The sequence below is a fragment of the Eumetopias jubatus genome, unplaced genomic scaffold (genome assembly GCF_037043125.1).
Source record: "Eumetopias jubatus isolate StellerSeaLion01/CBP00866 unplaced genomic scaffold, mEumJub1_p1.0 scaffold_13, whole genome shotgun sequence".
Classification (NCBI taxonomy): domain Eukaryota; kingdom Metazoa; phylum Chordata; class Mammalia; order Carnivora; family Otariidae; genus Eumetopias; species Eumetopias jubatus.
This window is the reverse complement of record NW_028274819.1, coordinates 24,785,468-24,797,545: the sequence shown is the minus strand read 5'-3', so window position 1 is coordinate 24,797,545 and position 12,078 is coordinate 24,785,468. Positions and strand designations below refer to the sequence as shown.

Sequence of the window (12,078 nt, the reverse complement as noted above, 5' to 3'; positions counted from 1 at the left end):
ACAGGTAAAGGGGAAGGAGGTGGGAATGTGAGGGTTGTTTGTGTTGTGTAGAGGGAATGTGAGGACGATGGTCTGGTATCACTGGGCTTTTAGCACAGCAAAGAGATTTATCTCCTTGGAAACTGCATTCCAGCCCCAAAAGGAGGTGTGTGAAAGCAAAGGGCCTGCATCTCGTGAGTGGCTGGTAAGGTGTAGGTAAGGTTTGAGAGGCCTTCGGATGGGGATGGGGGTTCAAATTTCTAGTGCAGTGGGCCCACGTGGGTACTTGTAGCCTGAAACTTGGCCGACAAGTGGATGCCAGGCCTTGAACCAGGCATAAGAGGGCAATAAGAATCCCATCAGACCGGACGCACTGGTAGAGAGGGGACTCCTTCTGGTCCTCTCCCAGGATCCGCTGGAATCAGCTCAGGATGGGGGTGTGGCCAGGCCTGCCAGCCACAGTGCTTCCTACTGAGTAGAGATGGAGATGGCAAGGATGCTTATGTTCAGGAAATGAACATATTATGTTATTGTTTATGTTTCCTCATCTGAGCTGTTCTTGACAATATTAGCACTCTGTCACTTGCACTGTGGTAATAAATTTAATCTTAGAAAGTGACCAAAATGGACAGATCGGTTACTCTGCAGATTGGCTTCCTGTGTACAGCCGCTCTTTTAAAGACAGTCATGGTGTTACATGGAGCCTTGGATATGTTTTTTATGATAAGCTATGGGAATTACTTAGCTTATTTAAAAAAGGTCTTTTCTCCCCAAGAGCTGTCTATGACTTGGCTTAGGGAAAAGCTCAAGGTTGATTTTTGCTGATGTTTTTGTTGAGAAGGTAAAGCTTTATCTGAAGCCGATTGCCCTGGATTCCAATCTGGCTTCTCTCCCTTACTCATTGCACAGCCTCAGGCCAGTCACTTAACCTTTCAGAGTTCCAGAAGAGGGGTTGTTTGAAGATGACTGCTGATGCCCACACCGTTCCTTGTACTGGGCCTGACACGAGGTGGGCGCTCACTCAATGGCAGCTCCCCGCATTGCTTTGTCAGGAAAGCACGCAGACAGTTTCAAATAAAGGGGAAATGAACTAGTCTCTGACGTCTGTTCTCCTGCTGGTTTTACTTAGAAAGGATGGCAGATGGCTGCATGTTGGCTATTAGCACTGCACACCTAACTGCAAGATGCAACTTGCCAAACAGATAGGAGATACCTACTTTTCATGTTTCCCCCCCACCTTTAATAACAGCACATAGTTTCTCAGCTACATCGTCTATTTTTAAGAACATTGCAAAATCCACTCAATGAGATAATCTTGAATGCAAGAATGTTTAAAGCCGATTATAGCTTCAGGGCATTTTTTTTCATTCTTCCATAAACCATAGTTTTCAATTATTTTAGCATCACCACACATATCATATAGCTACATAGAGGTGCCGGATAATTTCATTGTATCACACACCATTTGCTTTAGGAGAGGCTCTTTCAGGGGTGAATACAATGTGATTTAAGGTGTTCTCTTTTTGTTTATTGGAAAAATATCTACCTTCCTTTAGGAAGTCTTTAAAACTCACAGATTATGAATAAATAGGTACAGAATTATTGGGTCGCTTTGCAGCTACTCTGACTTATAATATTTTTAAAATTCTTGGGAGGAGAAAGAGATCCTGGACTTTTTGAGGTGATGTTGTGTGTTTTACTTCCCACTGTTACTGGGTGGGGAGCTATAGGTATTATCTGAAGAAGTAAGTGCATTAAGTGTAGAGTATTTTTATCTTTGAAAATTGTTATAGTGATACAAGTCTTTTTTAGTAAATGGTGAAGGTGTATTGAAGGTTGATCAAATATCAAGATATGTTTTCTCACATTTTAATGTAACTCTCAGTTTCTCCATATGCCTCGAGCCCTAACACTACAAGTGGTAAAAATGTAATGAATGTGTGCAAGAGATACTCTCTGATTCTTGCTGTGGGCAGAATTAGTTAATGATATTCATTCAGATGCAGGATGGTACAAATGGGGCATATTAAGAGACTTAAATTAGGTCAGATTGAATAATTGAATTTATTCCTTTACTTAAAAACAGCTTAATCAGCAGAGAGTGCTGAAATCTAAAAAAAAGTTGAATTAAATATTAATAGGGAGTTTGTTTTCAACTTTTTCTTCATTTACAATGATTGTAGGATTTTTTTCCTTCTACCTTTTACAGACACTCGGAGATGAAGTTCAGCCCTTCTCACTTGATGAAGAATTCGATTATGATGTTGTGACACTAACCCCCAAGTTCACTCCTGCAGAGATAGATGCGATCACAGAGCTATCCAAGCAAAAGAGAGAGATCACCAACACAGACTTAGACGAACCCCACGGTTGATTCACTGAGACATCTTGGTGTTAATGTTTACTTTGTTGTTATGCAAGCAACATTAGAATAAAAGGTAAAACTACTATAATTCCCTTTGTCGAAATTTACTTGTGCATTAATTGATCAGAGTTATTTGTCAAGAGGGAGATGTAACTAACAAGACCAAAGAGATCTGTACACTTATAGGATTCTCCGCTGTCATGTGTTGTGGAATCCCATGGGAGGCGAGGGGAGATGGAGGTGGCAAATGGGGACAGGAAGCAACAGCTACAGAAGGTCCATTTAAAAAAAAAATTTTTTTTTTATCTGAGTATAATTCACACAAAATGTTACATTAGTTTCAGGTGTACAACATAGTGATTTGACAAGTTTATACCTTATGCTACGCTCACCACAAGTGTAGCTGCCATCTATATTCCCTAGGCGATGCCTTTATTCCCCTGACTGGAAGCCTGTTGTCTCCCACTCTCCTTCACCTATTTTGCCCGTCCCCTCAACCCCCTCCTCTCCGGCACCCCACTTTAGTTTCAGCTATCCCACCAGGGCCCCCTCTGCTCGGAGAGCTCAGGGACCTCCCGGCCCACACACTGCCTCAGCTCCAGCCTGCCTGCCAGGGCACCCCCTGTGCAGAATGCCCTGGGACACCCTGGCTTGTGCCTGTTTCAGCTTCAGCCATCCTACCAGGGTGCCCATGGGGCACAGAACAGAAGGGTCCATTTTGGTGACAGCACAGCAACTAGGCAATGTGGGGTATTGCAACAAAGACTGGAAACATCGTCCCACCTACTAGGGGGTAAAACACTGAAGCACACAGAGATGAACTGACGGTGCGGGGTGGTCACTGGTCCCAGCTATCCAGAGACTGGGGTGTGCATGTGCGTGCTGAGAGGTTGGGCTTCTAGAATTGATTGGGGAGAGGCTCCGCTGAAAAAGAAGGCATCTGAGAATTGATTATATGTCGTATATTAAATTCTTGTACTTTGTGTATTGCCATTAAGCCATGATAGTTACAAAGTACAAGGAATGGTGTCTGTCTCCAGCAGCTTAAAATATAATTTAAGAAGGCAAGGCAGGTAGAGAAGGTAACTGGAGAATGTGGAAGCATATTATAAAGTGCTCATTGTGAAGAATACCCATAAATGTGTTAACAGAAGGAGAAAAGAACAGTGAAGGCACTGAAAAAGGGGGAATAGTAGGTATGAAGTAATTTTCATTATTAAAGGAATCAGTAACAAGTCAAATGTGCATAGGCTTAATGAGTTTTCATGCAGGCCTGTGCTTGTGTGTGCCACTTACATTCCTTACAAAGGACATTCTTGATTTAATGTCACAGAGTCAGGTGATTTCCACATCTCTTTTTCTGTATCTTAGTCAACAAACTTTCATAAAACACTATTTTCGTGCCATACCTTAAACTAGGCAATGGGGAAGAGGTAGTAAATTAGACATGGTCTGATTTAGTTCGGAAGACAGATACATACAGTAATTTCAGCAGGGCCATGCTGTCCGAAGTAACAGCCACTAGCTGTGATGGCTGTTGAGCACTTGACATGTAGATAGTATGACTGAGGGACTAATTTTTAAATGTGAATTTTACTTTGATGTGAAATAAAAAGGTAATCTATTGTACAGCATGGGACATATAGTCAAAAACATTCCATTATCTTTGTAAGGTGACAAGTGGTAGGTGATTAGACTTACTGTGATAACCATTCTGCAGTGTGTAGGAATGTCAAATCCCTATTTTATACACCTGAAATTAATACACTGTTTGCCAATGACAAAGAAAGAAAGGGCCCAAGTCTTTTTTTAGAAAGCTGATATTTGATACAGTTACTATAAAACTTTCAAGTATGCATTTGGAACAATGTGGGTCTGGGAATCTATTTTTTTCATCTACAAATTTTATGACAGGTAAATACAGATCATTTATTTTTGATGACAACTTTAGTACCTAATTTAAAATATGCTATAAATGAAATACACATTGGATTTTGAAGAATTAATATGAAAAATCGTAGACTATCTTATATTTTTTGTGTGGATGACATGTTGAAATGATATGGATCAATGATTATGGATATATCTGGTTAAATAAAATATATTATTAACATTTACCGATTTCTCTTTGCCTTTTTAGTGAGGCTCCTAGAACATTGAAAATTCCACACATGTGCATATTTGTATTTGCCAGCCCCGCCTTAGAGGGCAGCCTGTGTTGGAAGAGTGGTGTGCACCGAAAGCTACTGGGGCAAAGTGTGTGGAGTTATTTAATCATGAACGGAGAGCTGGGGAATCTTCATCGAGGGGGTGATATTTGAGCCGATTCAGGAGCAATCAGTAGGAGTTTTTGGTTGGACGCTGTTGGAATAGTTTGTGTGGGAGATGATAAGAGCTCGAATTAAAGCAGCAGAGGTGGAGGTGGAGGGCATGGATCTGATTAGAGATTTGGAAGTAGAACAAGCAAGGATTATTGATTGATACGATGTGGGAATGAGAGAGCGTCTGTGAGGTTAAGACAAGATTTTAGCACACGATCTATATACACACTGCCTTGAGGACAACACATTGTGATCTAATTGTTCACAAGACCAGGGACTCTCTTCTCCCGGCATATATGCAACATTTTGGTATTGCGAATAAAGAAGAGACTTCGCCATTTTTAAGACATCTCAATTTTATGGACTTAAATAGTTCTTTAATAGAGAAAAACACACAACTATCTTTCTAAGTGTTTAAAAAGAATTACATTTTAGTGGAGCGTTTTATGAACCAGCCAGGCTAAATGGCCGGCGGAGGACATTACTGCAGAGCATTCTGTCTGTTTAGCTTCTGCACTAGATTTTGGCTTTATTCCTTTTGGCATTTTGATTCCTGCATTATTTGGGGCAACTGCATTACAGCAAAAGTGACACTGGAAAATGGGCTCCTTAAAGCCTTTGAATGAACTAGTTGTGTCTCAGTTGTACCGTTAGTCTTCCCCTAACTAGCTATGGACCCATGGACTTTCAGCTCCATGGATCCCTTGAATCGATGTCAATGGTTTGTCTTATACTGGCTGGCAAACCCTAACCAAGAGCCTTTAGAGGAAGCCTGCACTTATATTGATGGAGAATGCTTACCTGGATTAGGTAGTCGCATCAGAGGTAAGATTAATAAGAGCAAAGGATAAGGAGAAACGCCTGCCGGAATGGGAGGGAAGGTGAACATTTTAAAAGTGTCTTGCAATAATGCAGCAGTGGCAACACAAACTAGCTTGAATAGAGACAGTTTCCCCTCACGCCTGCAGCACCCGTCCGGGCTCTTCAGTGTGGTGGCCGGCTGAGCAATCTTCCTCTTTCAGGATCCGTCTGATGTGGAGTGGCACAAGGAGAAAAAAATAGATCTGATCTTGAATTTCCTTGATTCCTTCATCAAGAATTCTCTTTTCTTTTGCCATGAACGTGATAGAACTGTATCCTCATTTAGAAAAAGAAATTTTCCGTATGTGTTCAGTGACTGTAAGGTTGAATCAACGCAGAAAAAGATAGTTGAAAAAAATTTCATTTCTTTTGTTTGTTTCTTGGCAGTTGATGGTGAGTGAATACAGTAGCATTTTATTAAGTCTTATTATTAAGTCTTATTAAGAATTTTCTAGAAAAACATTTCTCCATAGGTGAAGGGGAATCCATACTCCTGACCAAGGCCTCTCCAGCCCTTACATAATATGGCCCGTGCTTACCTTTCCGATCCCATCTTGAACTATCTTCCTCATTTTTTGTTATGTTATGACCAGTTGCTATTCTTTTTTCTTTTTCAAACACACCACCTTGTTTCCACCTCCAGGCCTTTTACTCTTGTTCTTCTTTCTGCCTGGTCTCCCCTGGCCTTTGTATGGTTGGATCCTCTCATTATTCAAGTCTCAGGTGAAATGTATCTCCCCCAGAGTCGCTCTCTGACCACCCAATCTAAAGTAATTCCTGTCTCACAACTGCCACCCTGTCACTGTGTATCCCCTCACCTTGCCTTGTTTGTTATCAGATGCTCCCAGGACATAAGCTGTAAGAGGGTATGGACTTACTCTTTTTATTGATGAAAAGGGCCTGGAGTAAAGTAGGTGTTCATAAACATTTATTGAGTGAATCAAGTCTGAAAGGATAAGCTTATTAGTTTGAATAACCTGGAGGTCCATTTCATTAAATCAGTTCGGTTAGACATATGTTGAGCAATTTTTATATATACCTTATCAACTTATATATGGGAATATACAAGTTCTTACTTCCTAGACTCATGGTAATCTGATGGTTACTGCAAATTTGGGATGCCTAGCTTGACTGAACAGAACTGTTCCATGTTCCACATCCCTTCTTTTTTCCTCACCATAACCCCGTGGAGAGTTGAGAGAATCCTGGTTCACACGGGAACTTCACCTACTTCTCAGCTGCTCTTTGGAAATTTTGTTATGATTCCTTCCATGAAAAATCCCATTCAGGAGCAATTCATGTGATACTGATATTGCCAACAATCTGCATTAAGAAGTGTGGACTGATGACTAAAGCCAAACTGGGAAGGGAAAGGAAAATAAGCCTGGAAGAGAGAGGTAGGAAGAGGAAAATTCCATTTTTATATTTGTAAAGCAGAATCCTTTATCCACTCATTCAAAAATGTTGATGCTCCTGAGAGTTATAAAACTTTAGAGTGTCTTAAAGTCCAATTCCCCTGTTTTCTTTATATTTTCATTTATTCTGAGAGCAGTGCAATCCACAGAAGCGTTTAAACAGAGGAAGGACATGGTCTGCCTTAGGTTTGAGGGGAGATGGGTGGAGAGGGGGCTGGGCTGTATTGTCCTGGGGAGGGGTGGCCCTGGAGGGAGGGGGGATGCAGGGCCGGGCTCTGAAGGGCCTCTTCATGGTTTTCTCTCTGGAAGTGTATGCAACCTTGTTATCCCCAGTTTTCTGAAAATGTAGGATGATGTTTATTGACATAGGTCTCTTTTCATCCTTTGATCCTGGGCACTCAGTAGCCATTTAGTTTAGAAAACTATGTCCGTAGTTCTGAGAAATTGTCTTGCATGATTTTTTGATTATTCTCTTCCTTCCATTCTCTTCCTCTTTTTTCTTCCTAGAATGTCCACATTTCAGATGTTGAACTCCTTAGATTGACTCTCGAATGCACTCCCGTCTCTCCTGTTTTGTACTCCCGTCTCTCCTGTTTTCCTCTTTTTGCTCTCTTTTCTGAGATTCTTTTCAGCTTTATCATCCACATCTTTTATCGCAGTGGGTGTATCATTTTCTTTTTTGAATTTTATACTATTTTTAAATCCATAGAACAGTCAAACCATTTCCATGAACAACAAAACGAAAGACAAACACCAAGAAAACACACCGTGCTCTGCCAAGAGTTGCATCAGGATGAGACCATCAGAACCTGGAAGGTGAAGGTGGCGTGTCTTACCCTCGATCACGTCAAGAAGAGTGCTTCTTGATGGGGACCACTTGCACTTACTATGTTGAATGAATGAGCAGTAGGAGATGGCGTGAGATGTCAAGAGGGTCTTGGATATTCCTGTTGTGTGTAGCAAGCCTCAGGTGTGGACATGCGGTGGCTAGGATTCCTGTTCTAGGATCCTTGACGCTGAGGGAGGGGAGAGATGCCTCAGGGTGGTGGATCTCTTGGCTGCTGGCCTTCAGTGTGTACAAGGCATTCGTGTGTTAGGCACCGCATCCTCTAAAGCGGCTCCTTTTCCCCTTTCGGATGCTCCTGTTCCTGTTTATGGCACTGCACTGGTTGCCAGAGTTTTTGCCTCTGGCTACCTTTTGATTCCATTCCCTCTCCACTTGCTGTTATTCAGGCCTGCATTTTGTACTTGTATTCTCCTGGAAGCCTTCTTCCTTCCTGGTTAGACCCGAATTGCCTCTGTTCCCTCCATTCTGGCTTGTTTTACACATTGCTTTCATGTCCACCTTCATGGCGCTTATTCTGTTTCAAAACTACCTCTAGCTGCTCACTGTCTACTTGCTAAAAACTCCTCACATTAGTATTCAGGCCATGCGCCTATGTACCCCCAGGAAGCAGGCAAAACAGACCACACGTGGCTGCCAAGTGTTTCCTTCCACCTTCACGCTTCCCTTCCTACTGTTCTTTCTTTCTGGATGGTTACCCTTCATTTCTGCGCACTGAATTTCTGCTCGGCCTTGGAAGATGTACCCCAGAGTTTACCTCCTTCATGAAGACTTCATTCTCCTAACCAGGTATAATTCCATCTTCCCCAGAACCCTGGTATCATCTGTCACATTCTGCCCTGTATTGGTCATGTATACATTTCCCTCCCATTCCTGAGGGCAAGCACCAAATCTCATCATTCTTGCCTCTTTAGGAAGCACTGTCTCTTGAACATCATTGTTCTCCTTACAGGCATCATGGACTTATAAAATCCCGGTTGAGTGCCCTAAAAATGTATCAATTAAGATTTATTCATTCAGCTAATATTTATCTAGTATCTGCTTCCTTTGTTGCAGTTTGCTATAGAAACATGTAACCAATGTCATGATTTATTAACCCATTGAATTTACGGTAAAGGAATGAATGCAAAATATCTGTACAAGCAAGGCCAGAATGTTGAGGTACTGAGATCACTAGAAAAAGTAATTCCATCCAGTACAAAAGTGTGTGTGTCGGGGGGCCACACCAATATGATTCTAATGTAAGTAAATTTTGCATGAAGGAGTCTAAGAGGACACTTTAGTCTCAAAATAATGGCAAGCCAGTAATAATGGTTATGGTACATGATATATAATTATAGTACTTTTCATGTCTATAAAAATGGGCAGTCTTACCAGAGAGTTTTGTTGTTGGTTCTACTTTAGATGCCAGTAGATTATCTTCATTTTGTGCACTTAGTATATTGACATCCCTGTTAAGATTAAAAAAGTAAATCCAATAACTCTCCAAATTGTGTTAATATTGGCTATATTCTCAGAATAAATTAGCATCAATTTTAGTTTAGATTGAAAAGTATTTTCAGAGGACGGCTTATGTGCAAGTGGTGGTAATGACGCTTGAAGTAATTAGGGTGTTTAACAACCAGGCAGAAAAAAACCACTAATTATTCTCCTCTTCTTCCCCCTCCATCCCCACCCCCACAAGGATGGGCAAACCTGGGAAGGATTTGAATCCTACACAGATTGGGGCATTTTTATTTGAAACCGTGGTTTCAGATGCCTCTGCAAAAATGATTTCCTAAGTCCTTGGGTTTAAGAAGGTCGGTGTCTTGGAAAATAACGGTCAACTGACTGCTAAAGAGGCTTGAGTTCCTAAAGAATAGTTTATGCCTCTCTTTAAATCATTCGGTTATAGTGTCGTCCTGTAATTGATGCAGATTTGTATATATTTTCTATGTCCATGTATGTATGTTATTTTGCAGTGAATCCGACTTACTTTCACATGCCAACAAATTCCACAGATTAGTCTATGTTGCCTTTTTGTATTGCTGAAATGGAGTTTGTTAACCTTTTTCAGGGAAAAAACACCACAAAAAACCATGCAGCATTTGTTTTTATTCAGTTCTCTTCCTTTCTATTGTTCTGGCCTGTGGCTTTGCCTACAGCATCTGTACCTGCTTACCCCAATCCACCAAGGGTAAGCGTAAGGTAGACAGGTGCATGTTGCCGGTTGTGTTGTGTTTTAACAAGCCGAACAGCTGGCTGCTTGAGTGCAGGTGCACAGAGCTCTGGAGAAGGGCTTGCAGTTTAGGCCCGGCAGAAGGTTATATGCAAGTTGCAGAGGAGGTCTGGGGTGTTGGCCTTGAGATGCTTTTGTGTGCAGAAACACTAAGGACATGTGAGCTTCTTACATGTCAGTGCCCGCGTAAAGTGCTGGTCATAGTATTTCTGGAACGTGTCATCACTTACATAATGGCTTCTGTATTTGTCAGCCCGAACAAGTCTTTTATATCTGATTTAGTCCTTGTCTGCAATTTTCAAGGATCACAGAGAGTTTTACACAGATGGCACCTGAAGGGGTCCCTTCTCATCATGCTGAAATTAAACTCTAATAGGCTATATGTCAGATAAATAGCCGGTTGAATGCTGTCACAATAGTTCAGAATGAGAAATGAAATACATTTTGCTAAAAGCGTGCTCCCATGTTCATGTCCCCAAAATATGACAGTCACTACATTTTAAACAATAATTGAGCAAAATAGAAAGTATTAAGAAAATACTAAGTATCACTTGAGTGTCTACTGCATGTCCAACGTCATCTTAGGTGAGATGTAGGAGAAGGAAAAAAGAATGAATATATACTTTATAACATCACAGACTGGCCCATTTTGACACAGGAAAGAGAAGTGGATGCCGTATCCCAGGAAATCCAGGGGTGACCAAGTGCTATGCTAGCTAGACTCATTGCTTCAAATCCTCACTTTATGCAGCTAAGAGCAGAAATACAATTACTTACTTTATAACTTTCTAGAAGTTGAGCTCAGTGTTCTTTTTTTTAAATGTTTTATTTATTCATCTGAGACACAGAGATACAGAGAGAGAGAGAGCATGAGCAGGGGGAGAGGCAGAGGGAGAGGGAGAAGCAGGCTTCCCGCTGAGCAGGGAGCCCGATGTGGGGCTTGATCCCAGGACCCTGGGATCATGACCTGAGTCGAAGGCAGACGCTTAGCCATCTGAGCCACCCAGGTGCCCCAGCTCTGTGTTCTTTTGGGGACAGATGGCTCATCTCGATTATGTAGCATCAATGGCAAATAACATTTGTATTCTGCCTTCTGCCTGTATTATGGTTATATTTTCTTAGCCTGTCCTGCTTCCCTGTTGGACACTTTACTAGACCACAGATGGCACGTGTTCATCATGTGGTAATGGAGGGTTGACCTCAAAGGCAAAGGAACCCTTGAAATCCATCCCTCTCAGCCCACAAGAGCGGCTTCTTTCTACCACAGCGATGAAAGCCCACGATAACAGGGGTATTCCCACCACTGCACCCGCTTTTGTGGGCAGCTGACAGTTAACACAGGTGGGCGTAAGGTCCTGCCCATCTTTTGAAGGTTGTCTGTTGAGGGGAATGCCGCCTCTCTGGGACCAGTGCCCTGCTTTGGCACCGGGAGCTGCTTCCGAGAAGTCACCAGGTGGTGAATACCTGCCCGACTTTTCAGAAAAGCACGGGCGGCTGTCAAGAGACCCGTGATCCTTCCAAAGGCTGTCAGGCAAGGTGGTGAATCTTTGACGAGTGGCCGTCAAGGAGGAGCCTCCTTGATTCTCACATTTTTCAGAGGTCAGATGAGATTGCTGAGCCACTGACTCATCTACCTCCTCCCATAAGTAGATGGGAGAGAGGCTGGGTCTCTTCAGCTTGGGGAGTGCATGGCTGTTGTGCATAAAGAAGGAAGCAAATGTTAAATGAGTCTGCCATTCACCAAATAAACATTGTTTCATTTAAATTACACTGTGCTATTTTATCTTGACCCACAACCAAATGGAACTCATTGTAATACATTATCACATACAAGATAGTGGCTCATTAATAAAACCCTAGGATGAAGACAGGGGTAAACAATGAAAACTCCCACACATTAACACCATAATGTACTACAGTATTTTTCCTTCTTTTCATCAAAATCCTCTGTGTAATTAAATCTCAAGTTAAGTCAGCAAACAAATCCCTCAGCTTTTTTCACTGCACTTTTTTTTAATGAATTCGTTATTTTTCATACTAAGTAGCAACTCAGACAATAAATATTTATTGAGTGC

General features: G+C 41.8%; 1 protein-coding gene across 2 annotated transcripts in view; it reads left to right on the top strand.

The window, feature by feature from the left end:
- The window catches only part of IFTAP (intraflagellar transport associated protein), a 68,916-nt gene extending 66,210 nt beyond the window's left edge, over nt 1-2,706 (top strand). For both annotated transcript variants that reach the window (XM_028111309.2, XM_028111308.2), the window contains one exon: nt 2,189-2,706. In XM_028111309.2, coding sequence (XP_027967110.1) covers nt 2,189-2,353 — 165 coding nt within the window. In that variant the 3' untranslated portion in view covers nt 2,354-2,706. The remainder of the gene's footprint in view (nt 1-2,188) is intronic.
- The last annotated feature ends 9,372 nt before the right edge of the window (nt 2,707-12,078 follow it).